The following is a 22369-nucleotide window of genomic DNA, read 5'->3' as shown; positions in this document are numbered from 1 at the left end:
ACTCCCTCCCGGCCAGCTGTGGCGCACTAACCCCTTCAGGCTGTGTTCACGCCGCCAACCCCAGTCCTCTCCCTGCGATCCGACCGAAGCCCGAGCCTCAGCTCCCAGCCCCGCCCGCCCCGGCGGTGGAGCAGACAAGCCTCTCGGGCTGGTGAGTGCTGCTCGGCGCCGAGCCTCTGTGTGGGAATCTCTCCGCTTTGCCCTCCGCACCCTTGTGGCTGCGCTGTCCTCCGTGGCTCCGAAGCTTCTCCCCTCTGCCACCCGCAGTCTCTGCCCGCGAAGGGGCTTCCTAGTGTGTGGAAACCTTTCCTCCTTCACGGCTCCCTCCCGCTGGTGCAGGTCCCGTCCCTATTCTTTTGTCTCTGTTATTTCTTTTTTCTTTTGCCCTACCCAAGTACGTGGGGATTTTCTTGCCTTTTGGGAGGTCTGACGTCTTCTGCCAGCGTTCAGTGGGTGTTCTGTAGGAGCAGTTCCACGTGTAGATATATTTCTACTGTATCTGTGGGAAGGAAGGTGATCTCCGCGTCTTACTCTTCCGCCATCTTGCCGATTCTCTCCTGCCTCATATTTATTTAGAGCCTTGCGTGTACTTTCATACCTATGATTTCATTAGACCTGTATAACAACCCCGTGAAGCTGGTGATGTTGTCATAGTTGTTTTATGGATGAGGAAACCGAGAGTCAGAGATAGTAAGAGTCCTGAGGTTACACACTTGGTCAGTGATAGAGCTGCTATAGATCAAATGGACATCTTCAAGGGTCAAATCTCTTGCTCTTTTTCACTCCACTGGGCTGAATTCTCTCTTTAAATGATAGGAATGCAATTTTTAGAAAAAGTAGGTGGTGAGAGGGAGAAGGAAGAGAAGAGTGGAGAGAGGTGAGCTCTTGACAGAGCAGAGAAAGCGCAGTCTAAGGGAAGACTGGGGACCCAGAGACAAGATGTGCTTCTTCAAGTTTTCTTGGGCCAATTGTGTGTGCGTGTGTGTGTGTGTGTGTGTGTGTGTGTGTGAGAGAGAGAGAGAGAAGCATACTCACATATACATACATGAACACAGAGTAAGTATCACCTTATAGAGATGATGCCCTGGACTCTTGTGGTTGCAGTGAAACAGATGAGAAAATCAAGTAGTAAACAAGAAATAATAGAAAATAAGCAGATGAAAGCTGTCTCCCTGTTAAATCAAGGTTGCACCAATATCCCAATACAGCAGTCCATGCCAGCCGAGGAGTCGTGGTTTCCATGCCCTTGCCTGACCGCCTCTCTGAGCTGCCTGTGTACTTGCCCTGCTGGGCCACATAGGCAGCATGTTGTGAGCCATGATCATACTTGCTCTGCATCTCTCATTCTTGCCTTCCCCCCAGCCCCCGACAGAACCTGCGAGACTGTCACAGCCCTCAGAGCCTGCCAAGTGAGCACAGATCCTTGAGAATCATCTGTGCTAAATATATTAGTGAATGCTAATGAGTTAATGGGCTGCTTAGCTAAGATTTTATTTTATTCAAAGCATTATACACAATTTAAAACAAAGCAATATGGAGGTTTTAGGCACTGATGTTGGTCAGGTCTTCAAGGTTCCCAGGCCTCCTCAGGATCTTGCACGACACACTGTTTGTGCAGTCAGCCCATGGAGTCAGCTTTGTAGCCTGCCCTTAGAAATGTTTTCTGTTAAGGGGTTATATCTAACCAGGCAAAGTCATTCCTATCGTCTCTCTTCTTTCCCACTTTAGTGCTCCTGGTCTAGTTAAGATTCCTAGGACATCCAACCAGATTATTGCAATAATCTCCTTATGGCCCATTTCACCTCCAGCTTCCTTGTATTTTCATCCTAGAGGGTGGCTGCTGGAAGATGTTTTATACAACTTAGGTGGATCGTTTTACTTTTCTTCTTGAAAATCTTAAATACCTCCCCCTATTTCTTTTTCTTTTAACAATGGCTTTATTGAGATATAATTCACATACTATAAAATTTACCCATTTAAGCTGCATGAATCAATGGTTTTTAGTATATTCACAGAGTTTTGCAAGTTATCACCACTATAATGGACTGAATTGTGTACCCCTAAAACTCATATGCTGAAGTCCTAACCCTAGTACCTCAGAATGTGACTGTATTTGGAGATAGGGCCTTTAAAAGCTAAGTAGGATAAAATGAATTCATATGGATGAGCCCTAATCCGATATGACTTGTGTCCTTATAAGAGGAGGAAATTAGAACACAGACAACCCACAGAATGAGGGGCTAACACATAAGAACACACAAGTCGAAGAGAGAGGCTTCATAATAAACCAAACTTGCTGACACCTTGATCTTGAACTTCCAGCCTCCAGACTGTGAGAAATAAATTTCTGTTGTTCAAGCCATCCAGTCTGTGTATTTTGGTTTTGTTGATTTTTTCCTATAGTTTTTCTATTCTCTACATCATTTATTTCCACTCATATAATTTCTTTCCTTCCTTTTGCTTTGAGCATAGTTTACTCCTATTTTCTCATTTCTTATATCAAAAGTTAAGCTACCGAATGGAGCTCTTACTTCTTTAAAAAAAACATATGTATTTACAAACATAAATTTTCTTCTAAGCACTCCTTTAGTTATATCCCATAAGTTGTGGTACGTTGTATTTTTGTTTTCATTTGTCTCAAAGTATTTTGTTTCCCTGTGATTTCTGCCTTGACTCATTGGTTGTTTAGGAGTGTGTTGTTTAATAGCCATATGTTTGTACAATTCCCAAATTCCCTGTTACTGTTTTTTTTTTTAACATCTTTATTGGAGTATAATTGCTTTACAATGGTGTGTTAGTTTCTGCTTTATAACAAAGTGAATCAGTTATACATATACATATGTTCCCATATCTCTTCCCTCTTGCATCTCCCTCCCTCCCACCCTCCCTGTCCCACCCCTCTAGGTGGTCACAAAGCACAGAGCTGACCTCCCTGTGCTATGCGGCTGCTTCCCACTAGCTATCTATTTTACGTTTGGTAGTGTATATATGTCCATGCCACTCTCTCACTTTGTCACAGCTTACCCTTCCCCCTCCCCGTATCCTCAAGTCCATTCTCTAGTAGGTCTGTGTCTTTATTCCCGTCTTACCACTAGGTTCTTCATGACCTTTTTTTTTTTTTCCTTGGATTCCATATATATGTGTTAGCATACGGTATTTGTTTTTCTCTTTCTGACTTACTTCACTCTGTATGACAGACTCTAGGTCCATCCACCTCACTACAGATATCTCAATTTCGTTTCTTTTTATGGCTGAGTAATATTCCATTGTATATATGTGCCACATCTTCTTTATCCATTCATCAGATGATGGACACTTAGGTTGCTTCCATGTCCTGGCTATTGTAAATAGAGCTGCAATGAACATTGTGGTACATGACTCTTTTTGAATTATGGTTTTCTCAGGGTATATGCCTGTTACTTGTTTCTAATTTCATTCCATTATGGTCAGAGAACATACTTTGTATGATTTCAATACTTTTAAGTTTGTTGCAGCTTGTTTTATAGCCCATAATATGCTCTATTCTGGAGAATCTCCTGTCTGTGCTTAAGAAGAATGTGTATTCTGCTGTTGTTGGGTGAGTGTTCTAAAGCTGTCTTTAGGTCTAGTCAGTTTATAGTGTGTCCACATTTTCTACACTCTTGTTGATCTTCTGTGTAGTTGTTTTAACCATTATTCAGACTGGGGTATTGAAGTCTCCAACTGTTATTGTTGAATTGCATATTTCTCCTTTAATTCTATCCATTTTTGCTTCATGTATTTTGGGGGCTCTGTTGTTAGATGCATATATAATTGTTATATCTTCCTGATCACTTAAGTCTTTTACAATTATACAATATCCTTCTTTATTTCTAGTAACTTTTTTGTTTTAAAGTCATTTTGTCTCAGAGGCGTTATGTCTTATAGATACAATACAGGCAATCTAGCTTCTTAGAGTTGCAATTTGCATGATATATTTTTTTCTATCCCTTTTCTTTCAAGCTATTTGTATATTTGAATCAAAAGTGTGTCTCCTGTAAACAGCATACAGTTGGCACTTGTCTTCTTAACCATTCTGCCAATCTTTGCCTTTTAACTGTATTAATTCATTCATGTTTAATGTTCTTATTGACATGGTTTGAATTATGTCTGCCATTTTGCTTTTGTTTTCTATATTTCTATATTTGCATTGAATGGATATTTTCTAGTATAACTTTGTAATAACTTTGATAATTTTTAAAACTATATTTTTTGAGCTAATCTCTCAGTGGTTACTCTAAAGCTTACAGTATATATATTAACTCATCAGAAAATATATTTTAAACAATCAGAATAAGATTTATACTAACATAATTCCAATGAGATAGAGAAAATTTACTCATATATAGCTCTATTCCCCCTCTCACATTTTAGTTATTATTTTTATACATATCACATCTATAAATGTTACAAACCCAACTATACCTTATTGATAGTACTTCTTTATATATTTTAGTCTTACTTTTAAATGACCTAAGACAGAAGGGTAAATACATATTTATAGCTTTTTTTGTTTTAAATATTTACCTTCTTATTTACCGTTTCTGGTTTTAAAATTTTCTTCCTGTGCATTTGAGTTACCATCTTATGTCATTTCCTTACTTGAATATAGCTTTGTTTCTACAAGTATTCATCAAATGTGTTACATGTCTATATTTTGTAAGCTCAACAATAAATTATATATATATATATATACATATATATATATACATATGTATATAGTTTTATGCAATTGCTTTTAAAGTCAGCTTTGAGGAGAAATAAAATTAGTCTTTTATAATTAATGATATGATAACATTTACCGGCACCCTTTGTTTGTACCTGTGGATTTGAATCACTGTCTGGTGTCACTTCTGTTTTGCTTAAAGAACTTCCTTTAGTATTTTTTGAAAGATAGGTCTGCTAACAATGAATTCTCTCAGTTTTTGTTATCTTGGAATGTCTTTATTTTGCCTTAATTTTTGAAAGATAGTTTTTCTGTATGTAATATTTTGGTTGACTTTTTAAACCAGCACTTTGAATTAGTTACCTGTTTATTTTAAAATATTTATTTATTTATTTATTTGGCTGCACTGGGTCTTAGTTGCGGCACGTGGGAGCTTCTTTGCCACGTATGGGATCTTCCTTGTAGCATGCGGGATCTTTTTAGTTGCAGCATGCAGGATTTTTAGTTACAGCATGTGAACTCTTAGTTGCGGCATGTGGGATCTAGTTCCCTGAACGGAGATTGAACCTGGGCCCCCTGCATTGGGAGTGTGGAGTCTTAGCCACTGGACCACCAGGGAAGTCCCTAAACTATCACTTTGAATATGTAATCCCACTGACTTCTGGCCTCTGTTGTTATTTTATGAGAAGTCAGCTGTTAATCTTACTGGGGTTTCTTTCCATATACTGAATTAATATTCTATGCTCCTTTCAAAATTTTATCTTTGTCTTTCAACATTTGATTATGATGTGTTTTGGTATAGATCTCTTTGCATCTGTCCTACATTGAGTCCTTTAAGAATTTTGGATGGGTGGATTAACGTTCTTCATCAAATTTTTAAAATTTGCAGCAATGATTACTTTAAAGTTTTTAATGCTCCTCTCTCTCTCCTCCCTTTCCAATACTTCCATTTAGTGTATGTTTGAGTGCTTAAATATTGTCAGAGGATTTGATCATTTTACTTTATTTTTTTATCACTCTGTTTTCAGATTGCATAATCTCCATTGACCTATTTTAAAGTTAGCTGATTCTTCCTTCTGCCAGCTTATATCTACTGTTTAGCTCTGCTAGAAAAATGTTCATTTATGTTATTGTAATTTTCGACTCTAGCATTTCCACTGGGTTATTTTAAAAATAATTTGTATCTCATATTGATATTCTCTATCATTGTTCCTTTCTTTAATTTTTTAGGTATGGCTTTCTTTAGTTCTTTGAACATATGTGCAGTTGACCTTTGAACAATGTAGGCATTAGGGGTGCCGACCTCCCGCATGGTCAAAATTCTGTGTATAACTTTTGACTCTCCCAAAACTTAACTATTATTAGTTGAGTGGAAGCCTTACTGAAACATAATCAATTAACATATTTTTAATGTTATATGCATATATGTATATCTATAAAATATATCTACATGTGTTTTATGCATTTATGACATACTTTTCTCTTAATTTTTTGGTATTTCTAAGCTATGTGGTTCATCTGTGAGTTTTTTCAAATTTTTGCAAATCTTAACATTTTTCCAGTATATTTACTGAAAAAAAAAATCCCATATAAGTGGGCCCATGCTGTTCATATCTGTGTTGCTCAAGGGTCAACTCTACTGGCTGTTAAGTTAGAAACAGTCAGGCCCTATCCTAAGTATTTTCTGTTGCTTGGTTTTTTTCTAGGTATGGGTCACACCACTGTTTCTTTGCATGTCTCATAAATTTTTTGTTTAAAGCTAACATTTTCTATAATACACTGTAGCATTTCTGGATGCTGATCTCCTATCCTGAAATGTAAAAATGGGCAGTAAAAAGAATATACTGTTTGACCTGACTTCTAACCTATTTCCTTGTCTCAGTGTTCTCAGTAAAATTTCATAGTAGATGTTAAAGACATACTGAAGAAAGAGAAATAGAGAGGTATCCAGGAAAGAAAAGATTGAGAAGAGGTATAAACATTCTCTATTCTAGAGGATAAGATAGATACCTTTTTCCTACCTCCCCAGGTTGAATATTATGGGATGGATGGGGTAAGAGGACAGCTGCAAGGGGAGCCAAAGCAAAGAAATAACTTCTCTATATACTGTTTTTGAGAGTAGTGTTTTGATTTTACACTGATCTACTTTTAAAAAAAAAAAAGCCTTATGAACTCTGTGCTTTTGGAAAACAAGTGAGAGTAAGACAAATCCAAAGGAGAAAACAGGAGAGATGACTATTTAGCATTGTCTTTGAAAATGAGAGATGAGCCCTTTGAGTTTTCTGTCTAAATCATCTAGTGTAAGTGGCTAGAAGAGAAACAAAGGCACTTTTTAAGGAGTAAAATCTCAAATAATTAGAAAGAGTCTGAATTTGACTGGATTGTGTCCCTGTGTTGTTATGGTCTGCCAACCTCTTTTCCCTTATTTCATAGTAACATCACCCCCTTTAATTTGGGGGGAACATCTCTTCCTCCGTTTCTCATTCAAGAGGAGCAGTTGATTCCAGTACTTAACCCCCTATCCTTCAATTCTTCCTCCACATTCTGTGAACTTTACTGTATTCATGTGATAAATATCTTTTCCCCTTCCTTAGGTCAGTCAAAGTTTGTTTCTGTTGATTGCAATAAAAGAATCCCTCAACACCCAGACCCATGTGGTAGATGTCTCTCTAGAACTTTACTGAAGTTGATGAGATCCCGTAACACATGATAATATTACTAGCCAAATAACACTGATAACAAAGCAAACATCTATTTCAAATTCAAAGACAGTAAAAAAGAGAATGATTATAAAATGAAGAATTTGTTTAGGAGAGCTTGATACTACTGACCCTTGACATGCTAGTCCAGAGGAAATATTGAAAGCATAGCTGGATGCCAGAATGACTAAATTCAGAATTTGAACAGGGAACTGGAAGGAACCTGGAAAGAGGCCAAGCTATTGCTTTGAACTACTTTAAAGAGGAAAACAAAGAGCTACCTGTAATGCAGAAACTAGTATGAGAAAATCCTGCACACACCACCAAAGCAAGTTCTGTGCCCTGGCTGTTTCCTCCTTAAGCCCTACCCCTCCGGGACTTCTGTGCATGAGCTGCACTCTGCATCAGGGCCTTGGTCTGCCAGCTAGAGCACTTCCTCCTGGAGGGGCCGTAGCTGCTGCTGCTGCGGGTGCAACGTTGTTGGCAGGTTCCCCAGGGCTGCCCCCTCCCCAGGGGTCGTCTGTCACCCATCTTCCTTGCTGAGCCTCCCTCTCACCACTGCCTGTGTCCTCTGTTCTCTGTTGCTGGGCCCTCTGATGACCTCATGCCCGGGCTCTTGTATTGCTGTCCCCTTTCTGTTCTGCCCCTGCTCTAGTCTCTTCCAGATATGCCAGGACTCTGTCTTCCCTTCTGGCAGAAAAAGTAAATTCTTCAACATCTCTTTCCACGACCCTCCCTCCAGACAAAAACAAACACACTGACCCTGGCTCATAAACATGAGCTCTGTTGGTTAGCTGTCAATGCTCCTCAGGGCTCAGAAAACAGAGGATCTCTGGGTCAACAACAGGTTCCAATTCCATAAAACCAAGCTTTCACCTTGCTCTTTCCCCAGGATAAGAAGGGAGAGACCGAGCAATCTGACCCTCCAGGCAGAAGCACTGGATGCCATCCTGTACTATTCTTGATTCCCAGGATTCTCCATGGGGGATTACAATCAACTTCTTATGCCTATAGCTCTATGAGGTCCCATCACAGCTAACGCTTGCTCTCTTCTTCATCTTCTTTCCCCATTCATTTTACCCCAACAGTCCCATCTGTCTTTAGGGGGAAAATCCTCCTTACTCCTTCAGTGACCTTGCTTTATGGCTCCAGCAGCCCCGCCTCTCCCCACTCCTCCCCACCAGACACATGCAGTTACCTGAAGTCACATCGTCATGGACTTTCTCATTAGGAGCGATTTTAGACCATCAGCCTTTCAGGTGAGAATATATTTTTGGGGATTTCACAAGTTGAGAAGATGTATGGACCTTTTTGTGCAGAGCAGGTTTGACACATCACCAACAAAGACATCTATCTCAGCAGGCTCCTTCCGCACAAAAGGTAGGTGCGTGTGCCAACGTGTGGGCGAGTCACATCACCCCTCCTCTGGACATTTAGTGTTTGAGCATTGAGAATGATAAACTTTACTCTTCTTCTGTTTTTCAGAGACATTCATTGACTTGCACTCGATGGTCTGTGCACTTCACAAATTCTTTAGAGAAAAGGGGAGGGAGAGAAAGGTCACACAAGTATGAGAGAATTGAGAGAGGCATTTCAGGGGTTGGGAAATGAATCCTAGTCCTTTGTTTCTTTACTTTTAAACAAAGATTAAATTCAAGAAAATGGGGGCAAAGATGACAATGGAAGATGGACAAAATATGGCAGGTTTTAGGAGAGAATTTTTACTACTATAAGGCTGAATAAAAGGTTCTAAGGAAACATAGTACCTTTTTGATAGTGTGGGGAAGATTAAAAGAAAAAAACCTTGAAAAAGCAACATTTTTTAAAAGATGTTTTTTATCAGAATTAATGACACATTTATCTCACATAAAACAAACAAAATCCTGATTGGAAAGATTCAAAATACTTCAGATTGAGGTTCAGTGGGTAGTTATTGAAGGCTTATTACATGTAAAGATTTATATCTGAGGCTTTCATGTATGTAATCTCATTGAACACCTAAAGTAATCTTATAAAATTGTCATCATTATTCCCATTTTACAGATGAGAAAACTGAAGCTTGAGCCAATTAAATTATTTCCCTAGAGTCAAAGTGAGAGTCAGATAAAATTCTTTCCTCCCACCTCCTCCCCAGCTTTATTGAGGTATAATTGACAAGTATAATTGTAAGATATTTAAAGTGTACAATGTGATGATTTGATGTACGTATACATCGTGAAGGATACTCCCATTGAGTTATTTAACACATCCATCACCTCACATATTTATATTATTATTTTTATTATTTTTGGTGAGAACATTTAAGTTCTACTCTCAGTAAATTTCAGTTACAAATACAAAATACAATACAGTGTTTTCCACTATAGTCACATTAGATCCCCAGATCTTATAACTGAAATGTGTACCATTTTATCAATCTCTCCCTTATTTCTCCCAGCTCCTGGCCCCTGACCATCACTTTTCTACTCTCTGTTTCTATGAGTTGGGCTTTCTTTATTTTTTTTAAGATTCCACATATAAGTGATACCATCTTCCTAATGTTCTTGAGCTGTTGCAAAACCAGTACAATTACTGAGACCTAACAGAAACCAAAGGAAATGACTGACAATGAGAAATGAGCAGAACCCTTTCTCCAGCCAGGAGGAGAACTTGCAGGCAGGCAGTTTTCCTTTTGCCTAGGGGAAAACAGAAATTTTCTCCAGGAATGGTGCAGAGCCCTCAACTACCAAAGCCGGGGTTTCAGAGGGGCTCCTAATCCAGGCCTGAGTTCATAAATATTCATCAGGCAGAAGTGAGGGCATTGGGAGAAGGACACATGCCTACCACCTCACAGAGGACAGTATTCACAACTGTTGGAAATGTGACAGGTCTATGAAAAACAGGGGAACTCAGTCTCATAAATTGTCTTGAATCTTTTGAGCCACTGTAAAAGGCGCACATTTTTCATCGTGGTGGGAAATGAAAGCAAAGTACAACTATGAACACTTGTAGAACTCGTGCTTCAATTGCAGGAGGGTTTGGCCTACCCACAGCCCAAGATGATGTGTTCAGCTCACCTTGACTGGTAGGCAGGGGTCTTACTCCTTTTGAGTGGTCTTCCCTGCCTAGTAAAATCACCTCTTGGAGAGATGCCCACACCCTACTCCTTACCATGTTAAACTACTCTGCGTGCAATCCTGCCCTGAACCAAACATTTTATTCATGCTCTGCTCATGCCCTTCTTGGGCGTCTGTGTGGCTGAATCCCTTTATTTCAAAATGAGAGACACTGTTTTAAAAACAATTCTCTTACAGAATGCAGGCAGCATAATATCTCAAGTAAGAGTAAAAATAACTGATGCTCAAGCTTTTTTGGAGGGCTTATCTGGAGGTTTGGGTAGAGCCAAGGAAGAATCATGGTGGTGGTTTAGTATAAGAGAACTCTACCAGCCTGGGAGTCAGAGCCCTTGATGCCAGGTCTGGCATTCAGGGTTAAGGGGTGATTTTATTTTTTATTTTTATTAAAAAATTTTTTAATTGAAGTATAGTTGCTGTGTAATACTATATAAGCTACGGGGGTACAATATAGTGATTCAAAATTTTTAAAGGTTAGGCTCCATTTACAGTTATAAAATATTGGCTATATTCGCTGTGCTGTACAATATATCCTTGTAGCTTATTTTATACATAATAGTTTGTATTTTTAATCCCCTACACTTATCTTGCCCCTCCCTGGTTTGTTCTCTATATCCATGAGCCTGTTTCTTTTTTGTTATATTCACTAGTTTCTTGTATTTTTTAGATTCCACATATAAGTGAAATCACACAGTATTTGTCTTTCTCTGTCTGACATTTCACTTAGCATAATGCCCTCCAAGTCCATCCATGTTGCTGCAAATGGCAAAATTTCATTCTTTTTTTATGGCTGAGTAGTATTCTATTGTATATAATACCACATATTCTTTATCCATTCATCTGTTATTGGACACTGAGGTGGCTTCTGTGTCTTGGCCATTATAAATAATGCTGCTATGAACATAGGGGTGCATGTATCTTTTTTTTTTTTTTAGAGATTGGAGTTTATTTATTTATTTATTTATTTATGGCTGTGCTGGGTCTTCGTTTCTGTGCGAGGGCTTTCTCCAGTTGCGGCAAGCGGGGGCCACTCTTCATCGCGGTGCGCGGGCCTCTCACTATCGCAGCCTCTCTTGTTGCGGAGCACAGGCTCCAGACGCGCAGGCTCAGTAATTGTGGCTCACGGGCCCAGTTGCTCCGCGGCATGTGGGATCTTCCCAGACCAGGGCTCGAACCCGTGTCCCCTGCATTGGCAGGCAGACTCTCAATCACTGCGCCACCAGGGAAGCCCGCATGTATCTTTTTGAATTAGTGTTTTTGGGTTTTTTCCGGATATATATATACCCAGGAGTAGAGTTGCTGGGTGATAAGGTAGTTCTATTTTTAGTTTTTTGAGAAATCTCCATACTGTTTTCCACAGTGCTTGTACCAATTTACATTCCCACCAACAGTGTACAAGGGTTTTAAGGGGTGATTTTAAATGAGAGGCTTCTATAAAGTGGATCTGTTCTATACTTTTTAATGAAGACATAGGTAAGATAAAGTGTCTGAAAGCATTAGGTATGATTCCTGGAACATAAAGACCTGAAGACATTGATGAACTGAAGATGCGCTTGGAAGTGTCAGAAAGGGAGAAACAGGCTGAAGGGGAAGCTAGATATTTGAAGACCCATTCCCCTGCTTGGTGGGTTTTTCAAGGGTAACCTCTAGGGGGCTCAGAGGTAGAGGTTCTCAATATGTGCTAGTTTCCTTCCTGTTCTCAGTGGAGTGGGCTTGATGGCCGTGGATGATATTGATTGCTCCAATGACACAAATGCTTCAGTTTTTCCAAGTGAAAAACAGGGTAAAAAACTGGTTCCTTGCCCAAATCCACCTGATAATGATAGAGGACTATGTTGTTTCCTTTCCAGGCATGTGGGCTTTCCCCCCAGCCCCCTGGAATACTGCAGAGTGCACTAGCCTAATTGTCACAAATACAGACTTATGAAAATGAGGTCGCTCTTGAGATAGCCAAAGTGAAATTTTGAACATCTGGGAACATCAGGTCAACAGCTATCTCTGGCTCAACTGCCACTTTTCCTTCTTTGGGATGATCCAGAGGAAGAGAATTGAGTTGTTGAGGAAGGGAATTGCTCAATTGCAAATTCCTTTGATATCAGGCTGGTGGGCAGAGTTTTAGAGAAGGAAAGCTTTTTTTTTTGTTCCCTATGACATTACTCTGGAAAGTTTAGATTGCTGAGACAATGCATAATTGACTTTTGAGACAGTCATTGGTTTTATGATTACAGGTGAGCTCTGGGACTTTAAGTTTGGCTGGGCAAGAGTGTGCAAGAAGAGGCAGTATTGACTCTAGAATTTCTACATTGGAGAGGCCTTGGGTAGCAACCTGCTTGCAAGTATGGGTCGGGATAGGACAGAGTGTGGTGGGCTGGGTCAGGGGTTTGTTGGGTGTAGTAGGTACACTGCTTTTAGAGAATATACTGCCCTGGGGTGGGTTGGAGAGCATGCTGATTCTGATTATGGGAGAGGGCACCCAAGCCCTGTCAGCAGCTCCACGGTGTCAACTCTTAAGAGGAGATGAGTTGGAGAAGCCAGGGCAGTTGCTCATTGAAGTATAACGGACAGTACTTGACCGAGGAAGTTGGTTCGTAGATCTGAGTTCCAGCCCTGGCTCTGCTAACAGTCTCATTGTAGGCAAATCAGACTCTCCTCTTTTTAGGTATTAGGTTAGTTATGTTTAAAATGAGGGAAGTCATCTAGATCAGCACAGTCATGTAGAAATATAATGTGAGAAACATATGGATTTTAAAATTTTCTAGCAGCCACATTTTAAGAAGTCCAAAGAAACAAGTAAAATGATAATGGTCTGTTCAACCCCATATATCTAAATTATTACCATTTCAACAGGTAATCAGTGTAAAATTTACAAACGAGACATTTTACATCCCTTTTTGTACTAACTCTGCAAAGTCCAGTGCGTAGTTGACATAGCACATCTCAACTGGACCAACACATTTGAAGTGCTCTGTGGTCCCACGTGGTCAGCGGCGGCCATATGGGACAGCACGAATCAGGAGGATATCTGAAGGCACTTCCAGCTCTAACATTCTATGATTCCATGTCAGGCCATCCGTGGACTGCTTTGCCTTTTTCTTAGTCATCCTTCTTCTTCTGGGTTCTCAAGTTTCAAGGACCCCTGTGTCAACGTGAGTACAGGAAGAAATAATTTGTGACTAGACCCTCATGTCCCAGATAGGCTAGAGACCTCCCAGGAATAAAGCAATTAACTCCCCTACTTACCTTGGGAAATTGCCTTGAGATCCCGTGTGAAAGGAGATGATACATACAAATACAAAGTAATTAGTCTGTGAGCATGTCTTCTTACACAGTCACCTAAGTAAGTGCAGTCTCCATGCATATTCCTGCCCGAAGCCTCAGGAAGCCTAATTAACTATCTCCTGTAAAGTGCAAGAGATGCTCCAGATGAAAGGTGGCCAGTGGGAGCCAAACTTCATCCAGAGGAACATTTGAACGTGCCCATCCCCAGGCTGCACCATTCATTACAAGCCCGGACAGAAGTCAGTCACTTTCTGCAGGTAGCAGCTCTTCTGCCTGGGGAAAGATGTAATGGGAGTGTTCAGGCCTCACCAGATGACCCATTAAAACAAACAAAAAAAAGAAACACCCCCAGACTTTTGCTCCAGCGACCTTGCTTTGTCATAGATTCCAAGAAGCAGATCCCATTTCCCCTAAATTGCACACTTATTGCCTAACTGAGTGCTCTTCTCCTAAAGCTGAAGTCACTTCAGGTAGTAAATGCTTTGAATACAGTTTTTCTCATTTTCTTTCTGCTAAGTTGAGTTGGCGTTCAAGGCAAATGTGAAGAAAGTGGGGTTTATCTCCAGCACATGTGTATTTTCTCTTCCGAAGGCCCATTGCTCTTCCAAAGGACTCAGCCATCTAGCAGCCCACCCAAGCCCTTGCTTCTGTTCCTCATCCCCTCCTGCCCTGCCATCTCCAAACCACGCCCTGGACTCATTTACTCCCCTCTCATCTTTTTTTTTTTTTTAAGTCTTTATTGAATTTGTTACAATATTGCTTCTGTTTCATGTTTTAGTTTTTTTGGCCCCAAGGCTTGTGGGATCTTAGCTCCCCGACCAGGGATTGAACCCACACCCCCTGCATTGGAAGGCGAAGTCTTAACCACTGGACCACCAGGGAAGTCCCTTACTCGCCTCTCATCTTTACTACTGCTTTCTCACCATCGGCATCTCATAACAATTTTACCACATTCATTCTCCCAGATGTGAAGCCTTAGTGGTTTGTCTCATTTGCTCCTTCCTGCATCATCCGTTCATTAACTCAGCATCTGTGTGTACCAGTCGGTGTGCTTGGTAAGCAATGAACCAGGCTTCAGAGGTAAATGGTGCCCCTTTTGATGTTTCATTTTTTTCTGTCTGTCCTGCACATTCTGATGTTCCCCTGGTTTCCAGCCTCCTCATTCATTCACAGAATGTTCTCCTCCTTTCATGTGCTCTCCTGAGGCCCGCTGCACTTCGCAGTGAAGGTTGTGAACTGTGCAACTCCAGGGAATAGTGGGATGGAGTTGAGTTCTACAACAGTTGGTCCTGCTTTTCCTGAGAAGTCTCAACTCTGTCAAGGACCTCCAAATCTGTATCTCCAGGCCTCTTTGAATCCTAGGCCTAGATTTACTTTTCTCCCCCTTTATTAAAAAATTGAGTTAACACATACTTAACCAGCGTGCCGAAGGTGCTATCTTAGATTAAGACACTTTAACAAAAAACCCACAGACTGGGTGGCTTAAAAAACAGACATTTACTCTCATAGTTCTGGAAGCTGGGAAGCCCAAGAGCAAGGTGCTGTTGGTTGCTGATGAGGGCCCTTTTCCTGGTTTGTAGATTGTGTTCTTGTACCCTCACATGGGGGAGAGGGAAAGAGAGAGAGAGAGAGAGAGAGAGGGAGGGAGAGGGCATGCCTCTTCTTATAAGGTCACTAACCCTATTGTGAGGGCTCCACCCTCATGACCTAATCACCTCTCAAAGGTTCCCAACTCCAAATATAATCACATTGAGAATTATAGTTTCAACATACGAATTTTGAGGGGGCACAACCATTCAGTCCTTAACAGGTGCTCATCTTAAGTGTACAGTTGCTGTGTTTCTACATATGTGTGTTCTCTATCCGGTTCAAATATAAAATCAGTCCAGCTTCCTAGAAGGTCCCTTCATTCTCCTCTTCAGTCAGGCAGGACCATCCTCTGGAAGGAACCATTTTAAAAACTTTTTGACCATAGATCAGTTTTGCTTGTCCTTCAACTTCAGATACATAGAATAGAGTCTGTATACTTTTTTGGTCTGGCTTCTTTCATGCAACACAGTATCTGAGAGATTTAGCCTTGCTCTTGCCTATATCAACATTCAGGCCCGTATTTCTAGTAGTATATCTATCTACCTATACACCCTGCTGAGAAATCCAATGCTATATATCCATAACCAAACACATTATTTCTATATTTTGAAATCTGATGGAGGGTCACCCTATCATCAAAAGAATTAATACTGACCTGAAATAATAGTTAACATGTCAAAGAGATAATGTACATAAAACACTTAGCAAAATTCTCAAGTGGTTAATGTCAAAAAAGTTATTCAGAGTTGAGGGAGGAGTGCCATTCTCATGGGTCCACATTAATCTTAGCTGCTTACTTTCTGTTCGTGGAAAGTGGGCTCTGAGCCATCTGATGTCATGTTTTTATCTTAAATAAAATTTTAATCTTTAATAGGACTAAATAAAATGATTTTTTTTGCTCTGGGAATTTAGCAATACGTTGGGGTCTACTGATTTGTACATTTTGAATGGGAGTTAATTTTTTAAGATATACTATCAGGTTTGGAAGTGACTTAATTGACAATTCAGTGTTAGAAAAACAGTCTAGATGTTTTGTTACCTTTCAGCACAGAGTGACATTTTTAATCACAGAGGGAATCTTAATACAAATAAATTAAAAAATCAATATAAAATATTAACACCCTTATAGGCAGCCTCCATTCCAAGTAAACATTCTAGTAAATATCAGACTAACTCTATTGCTAGAATGGTGAGTTATTCACTTTGCATAACCTTAAGCTTTAGACATAATGTGAATCTATGGTCCTTACTGACGTTCTACCAAACATTATAAATATCTAGACAAAGGAAAGAAGGAAACAAAATTCCAATTCTGGGAATTTGGAGTAGAGAGTCAGGGAATCTCCCACTATGGGAACAAATATTAGGATCTAGGAAAGCAGATGAACTGCAGATGTCCGGAGTCAGGAAAGAGTTGGGAGTTACTAGAAATTCTACAAAGGAAAAGTTAACCGCTGAACAGGAATCAAAGTTTCACAAATCTCTGAGGCTGTAGCTTTAGTCATTGCAATGCTCCTACTGTAATACACACCTAACATGCCATATCATTGGCAAAATTCTAACCCCTTCCACACCGAACATTGTCAATGTAGCCTAATGTGAAACTTTGGTCGTCATAACACACTTTAAAAATAGAAACAATAGGGAAATAAGATTTACTTTATACAGATATACTTCTCAGCTCATTCTGTGGTCATGGATTTACTCTATAATATAATGGATTCTTTAGTGAAATGAAAACGTTCATCATTTTTTTCCCCAAAGCCTCCTACTTCTCAATCTCTTTGTGTAAGTGCAGTAAAGAGAATATAGGAGCGACATCATGATGGAAATGGAGAGTCTTCTGGTGGCCAAGTGCGTCTGTTGGCTACTGAGAATTTGGGGCAGCAATAGACCAGCTGAAAGGGTAGCCACAATTGGGGGGGTAGGGCTCCTTCTGAGCAAGGCTGTAAGGACCCTCATGTCAAAGAGACATGAGAGCTCCCTCCCAGCAAGGCAGTGACAAAGTGTGGGGTTAGCAATTGCCCTAACCTCTCTGTCCCTTTGTTCTCCTCTCTGAGTTGACGATACTAATGGCGTTCATTGAATATTTATTATACTGACTCAGTATAGGATATTGTGTTAGGTATAGAGCAGCACAGATATGAGAAACACATGGAAACTCCTGCATTATTGCTGCTCCTTCTTTACCATGAAGATGACCTATTTCATGAGAAGAGCTGTTGGCTTGGAGATGGAAGAACCAGACATAAGAACTTCGGGTCATGGCTTTGTGGGCAAAGGTCAAGGAGAAAGAATGTGTGATGGGAGAAACACAGCATGGTGTAATCCTAGAAGTGTGACTAGTAAGTCAGGGTTGAAATCTCACTTCTCTGCCTTCCTTGTGTGTGACCATGGACAAGTTACTCTACTCTTGGAACTTCCTTTGTAGAGTGCAGATGATAGAACCTTCTCAGGGCTGAGGTGAGGATCAATGATGTAACATAGGAAAGGTGGAGGAGAGGAAAGAAAGTGATAACAATGTTTCTTCTTCCATTTATTAAGCAACTACTCTTTCAATGATTCCTTTTTTTCACTTACCAGGGGCTAGGGCCCAGTGACCTAGCAGAGAGCAGGACAGCCCTTGCAGCATGGAGAAGGTCAAGTCTGTGGCAGCACACATTAGGGTGAAACACAGCTTTTCTGGGGCTTGGATTGCAGCTTGGGGCCAGATCTGTGTTGGATGGCAGATTAGGAAACGTGGGCCGTACCAAGAGTTATCTTCACTTGATTCACTTAAGTTGGCATATGTATTTCATCATATATTTGCTTTACCGTCAAGAGTATTCTGGGGGTGAGTGGTATAAAACAGGGATGGAGGGAATAACTAATATGTCGGTTTGTTGATATCTGTTTAGTTAGCCCAGATACTCCTACAAGACTGTCATTTGCTTTCAGGGAAGTTCATCTCTGAATTAAACTGCCAGTGTGCAGAGGCCTTACTTTGCATAGCAATTGGTTTCCTAAGAAGTAACATGTAAAAAAAAAAAAAGAACCTTATTAAACCCACTAGGGCAGTTATGGATTATATATGCTTAGGTAGTTCGAAACATAGATAAGTAATCAGTCCCTAATTTTATTAATCTTGTAAAGTTAGATGATTGAGTCTTGGATTTTCTCCAAATGAGAGATATCCTTATATTTAGTAACAAAAATGAACAGCCACCACGTGGGCTTCCTGGGGGCAGTTACGAGCAGGTTATTCAGCTCCTGCTTTAGATAAACAGTGGATAAGAATGTCAAGTCTCTAACCACCCCTCCCCCCCTTTTCCGGCTCCCCACACACTCCCCCCAGCTCTCCCAGATGTTTCAGATTCCAAGAATGTTTGCATTGATTAAACATTCTATTTTTTACTTATTTCCCCATCCCAGACCTTGAAAATGTTATCTTTACTTTATTGCTGGAGATCACGGCTATTTCTGGAAGCTGTGGGGTTCAGGGGAAAAAAATCACATTTTGTGCGCTTCTCTCCCCTGTTTTTTTTTCTTTTGTACAGGTGGGAGCTAACATGGCTTCAAGGGCAGCTCTTGTAGGAGGAGAGACTATCTAAAGTCCATCAGTGAAGGACTCTGCTGGACTGTTCCCTGAGCAATAGATAAAGGAGCGTCCAGGGTCTTGTTATGTATCAATGATTCAGGCATCTTCTTTAGAACCCCGCTGTCTTGGCTTAGTAGTTTGAGTATGGATGAATCTCTGTATGTGTGTGTGTGTGGAGGGGTGGGGTGGGTTATATAGGGGAGGGTGAGGATAGTCATATGCCCATATCCTGGGGAAGGAAGTCAAGGGCAACAAGGCTGAGCGACTGCACTTTGGAAAATAAGTCACAATCTCTAGGGTTGGCCTGTCAGTCATCCAGCAGTCTAATTTTAACTCTAATTCACTTCAGTGATTTGGTACCTAGGTCACTGCCTTCAAGCTATGCCTGGGCCAGTGATCAGAGGCAACCACGGGATAAAATACAACACATTGGGGACTTCAAGTCAGGAGCCTTGGAATAAAACTGGATGCTGCCACTTCCTAACGCGATAGCCTTGGGCAAGTCAGTGAACCCCTCTGAACCTCAGTATCTTTATCTACTAAAACAGGGGTGACAACATCTGCCTTATAGGATTGGCATTTCAGTGTTATTGTAAGAATGAAAGGGAATAATGTATGAGGAGATTCCAATCCAGCGTTTGGCACACAGTAGGTGATTTGAACTTTCAGGAATTTTGAAGTTCATAGGGTGCCCTTTTCTGGAAAGGTCCCTTCCTGGGGACTTGTATGCTCCAAAATCTCTTTGAAATCATCTTCACTTGTCTAACGGTAAAAGTGATTTGGAGAATTCTGGGTCCAGTCTCTATCAAAAGGGACATTTTTATTCATATTTCATCAGCGGCTGTTCTTTGTAAAGTTTTCCTCACTTGCTATTGTGTAAAACAGGGGGCTTTTGCCGAGACTGAGGGGGTTATGGTTTTGGGAATGATGGGGAGGCTTTATTTCCTCCAGTCTGGAGCTTTAGTTGGGGTCCATGGAATTGCCTAGGGAAGGTGCCAATGCTCAGGCCCATGACAGATCTGTTGCATCAGAAAATCTAAGGGTGGTGCCTGGAAATCTGCATTAAAAAAATCAAGTCCACTTGATGAGTCTTGCGCACAGAAAAACTGAAAGCCACTGCTTTAAACTGTTATTTTGATTTGTGTGGCTGGAAATCAGGGAAGGAAAGTTGGCCCAGCTTAGGGTGAGAGGTGGGAAGTCAAGGTAGGAATAACCAAGGACCAGTTCTGCTGCCTTCATTGATTTGAGGCCAAGTTCCCTGCCTCATCAGAAAACATCATGTTCTGTGGAGGGAGAGGAGGACTGATTCCCAAGCACTTGAGTCTGGAGTGAATCAATAAACTAACTCACATTTTTAAAAAAATTGATTTATTTTATTTATTTTTATTTTTGGCTGAGTTGGGTCTTCGTTGCTGCACACGGGCTTTCTCTAGTTGAGGCAAGCAGGGGCTACTCTTTGCTGCGGTGCCCAGGCTTCTCATTGCAGTGGCTTCTCTTGTTGCGGAGCACGGGCTCTAGGCATGTGGGCTTCAGTAGTTGTGGCTCGTGGGCTCTAGAACGCAGGCTCAATAGTCATGGCACACGGGCTTAGTTGCTCTGCAACATGTGGGATCTTCCCAGACCAGGGCTCGAACCCGAGTCCCCTGCATTGGCAGGTGGATTCTTAACCACTGCACCACCAGGGAAGCCCCTAACTTGCATTTTTTCCCCCTGGATTTTTTGGTTTTGCACAAGGTTCTGACAAAGCTCGGTGTTGCGCTTATGGATACATGATAGGAGGCTTAGAAAATGTACTTTGACCATGGATTGGGCCGGTGGGAACTTTCTTTCCTCTCCAGTAACCTTTTTGAGCCTAAATCATGTATTTGCTGGCAGCATTAGAAACAGTCATGAATTAAGTTATTGCATTTCCTGAATTTAACTCTGTCTTTGTACTACTCAGCCCACAGGAATAGGGATATGTTTTCTTCCCAGTGACACATCTGTGGTTTCTCTTCTTACCTCCCACCCAAACAAACTTCAAGAAAGGGAAGAGAGCTTTAATACCAAGCACAAGGAGGTTTCAGATAATTCAGCAGGTTGTTGTGGAGTTCCTGGAATGGAGCGGAAAGCTCAAAATAGATATCAGGAAAGAAGAGGAAATGGTGACAAAGAACTTACTTTAAAATGGCAAGACCCTCCTTTTATCGCCACAATTGAGTCACGTGAACTTTTAGTCTCTGCCATGGAGAGGGGTGTTCCCATGGATTGATTCATGTTCTTTGTTTCCTCCTTGAAGAGAAAAAAGAAAAAAAAAAAGGAAACTACTCTGCCTATCTGAGTAATTCCAGCCATCAAAGTAGTGAGGACTCATTGATCTCAGGTTCACACAGAAATCTCAGTGAAATAAGGCAGGGCTTAGAGATTCTGTTCCTGTGAAAATTCATTCACTCAACAAATGTCAGTTGGGTGCCTACTATATGCCAGATGCTGGGATACAGAAACTAATACGAAATTGCCCCTTCCATTAAGGACCTCTTTGTCTGTGGGAGAAGACACAAAGTAAATGAGGAATGCTATGAAATATGAACCTAAAGGACCACTCTGATTTTCTCTGTGGCCCTTTAGGGGCTACTGCCCAGTGAAATCCAACCAAAAAAGAGTTTCGCAGTTTACTTGCTGTAGTGGGTTGTATGGCGTTCTCTCAAAATTCATGTCCACCCGGAATCTCAGAACGTGACATTATTTGGAAATAGGGTCTTTGGAGATGGAATTAAGATGATGTCATATCAGATTAGGGCGGGTCCTAAATCCAGTGATCGATGTCCCCATGAAAAAAGTAGAGGGTACACAGAAATACACAGGGAGAAAGGCCGTGTGAAGATGGATGCAGAGATTGGCATGATGCTGCCATAAGCCTAGGAACGCAAAAGACTGTCAGTAACCAGAAGAGGCTAGGAGAGAGGCATGGAGCAGATTCTCCCCTGAGCCCCCAGAAGGAACCAACCCTACCAAAATCTTGATTTCAGACTCTGCTCTCCAGAACTCTGAGACGATTCATTTCTGTTGTTTCAAGCCACCCAGTTTCTGACGGTTCGTCACGGCAGTTCAGCAATGCAGAAGTTTCCATGGTTACTTTCTTCTTTGCCTTACACTTTGGTATTTTTTAATCAGGTTATTCTGCCTGGTTCTTAACCCCTCAATACTGGTAATTCCCTTGGCTGTCGCTGTCTTTCTCTCCATTCTTACCTGCTGTCCTCCTCCACTTGAGTTATTTCCAACATCCTTTTTAGAAAAGACTTTGATCCTTATAACATTCTCTTGTATCTATCCACATGGAACTGCTAATTCATGGTTCAGTTGTGATTCCTTGGCCTCTCCTCCTTGGCAAAGAAGGTAATGACTGTGTGAGTAAGCCAGAATTTTAGCCCTATATGCTTTCAGTTTT

The 22369-nt window shown here is 40.9% G+C and overlaps 1 protein-coding gene across 2 annotated transcripts in view; it reads left to right on the top strand.

Annotated features, from left to right (window-relative positions):
• The first annotated feature begins 287 nt into the window (after window positions 1-287).
• The window catches only part of LOC309633698 (uncharacterized protein), a 203540-nt gene continuing 181458 nt past the window's right edge, over window positions 288-22369 (top strand). For both annotated transcript variants that reach the window (XM_082402928.1, XM_082402929.1), the window contains exon 1: window positions 288-8763. In XM_082402928.1, the coding sequence (XP_082259054.1) occupies window positions 8598-8763 (166 nt within the window). In that variant the 5' untranslated portion in view covers window positions 288-8597. The remainder of the gene's footprint in view (window positions 8764-22369) is intronic.

This window comes from Balaenoptera borealis (assembly GCF_965194805.1).
Source record: "Balaenoptera borealis genome assembly, chromosome: 8".
NCBI classification, from domain to species: Eukaryota; Metazoa; Chordata; class Mammalia; order Artiodactyla; family Balaenopteridae; genus Balaenoptera; species Balaenoptera borealis.
This window is presented reverse-complemented; position numbering and strand designations above follow the sequence as displayed.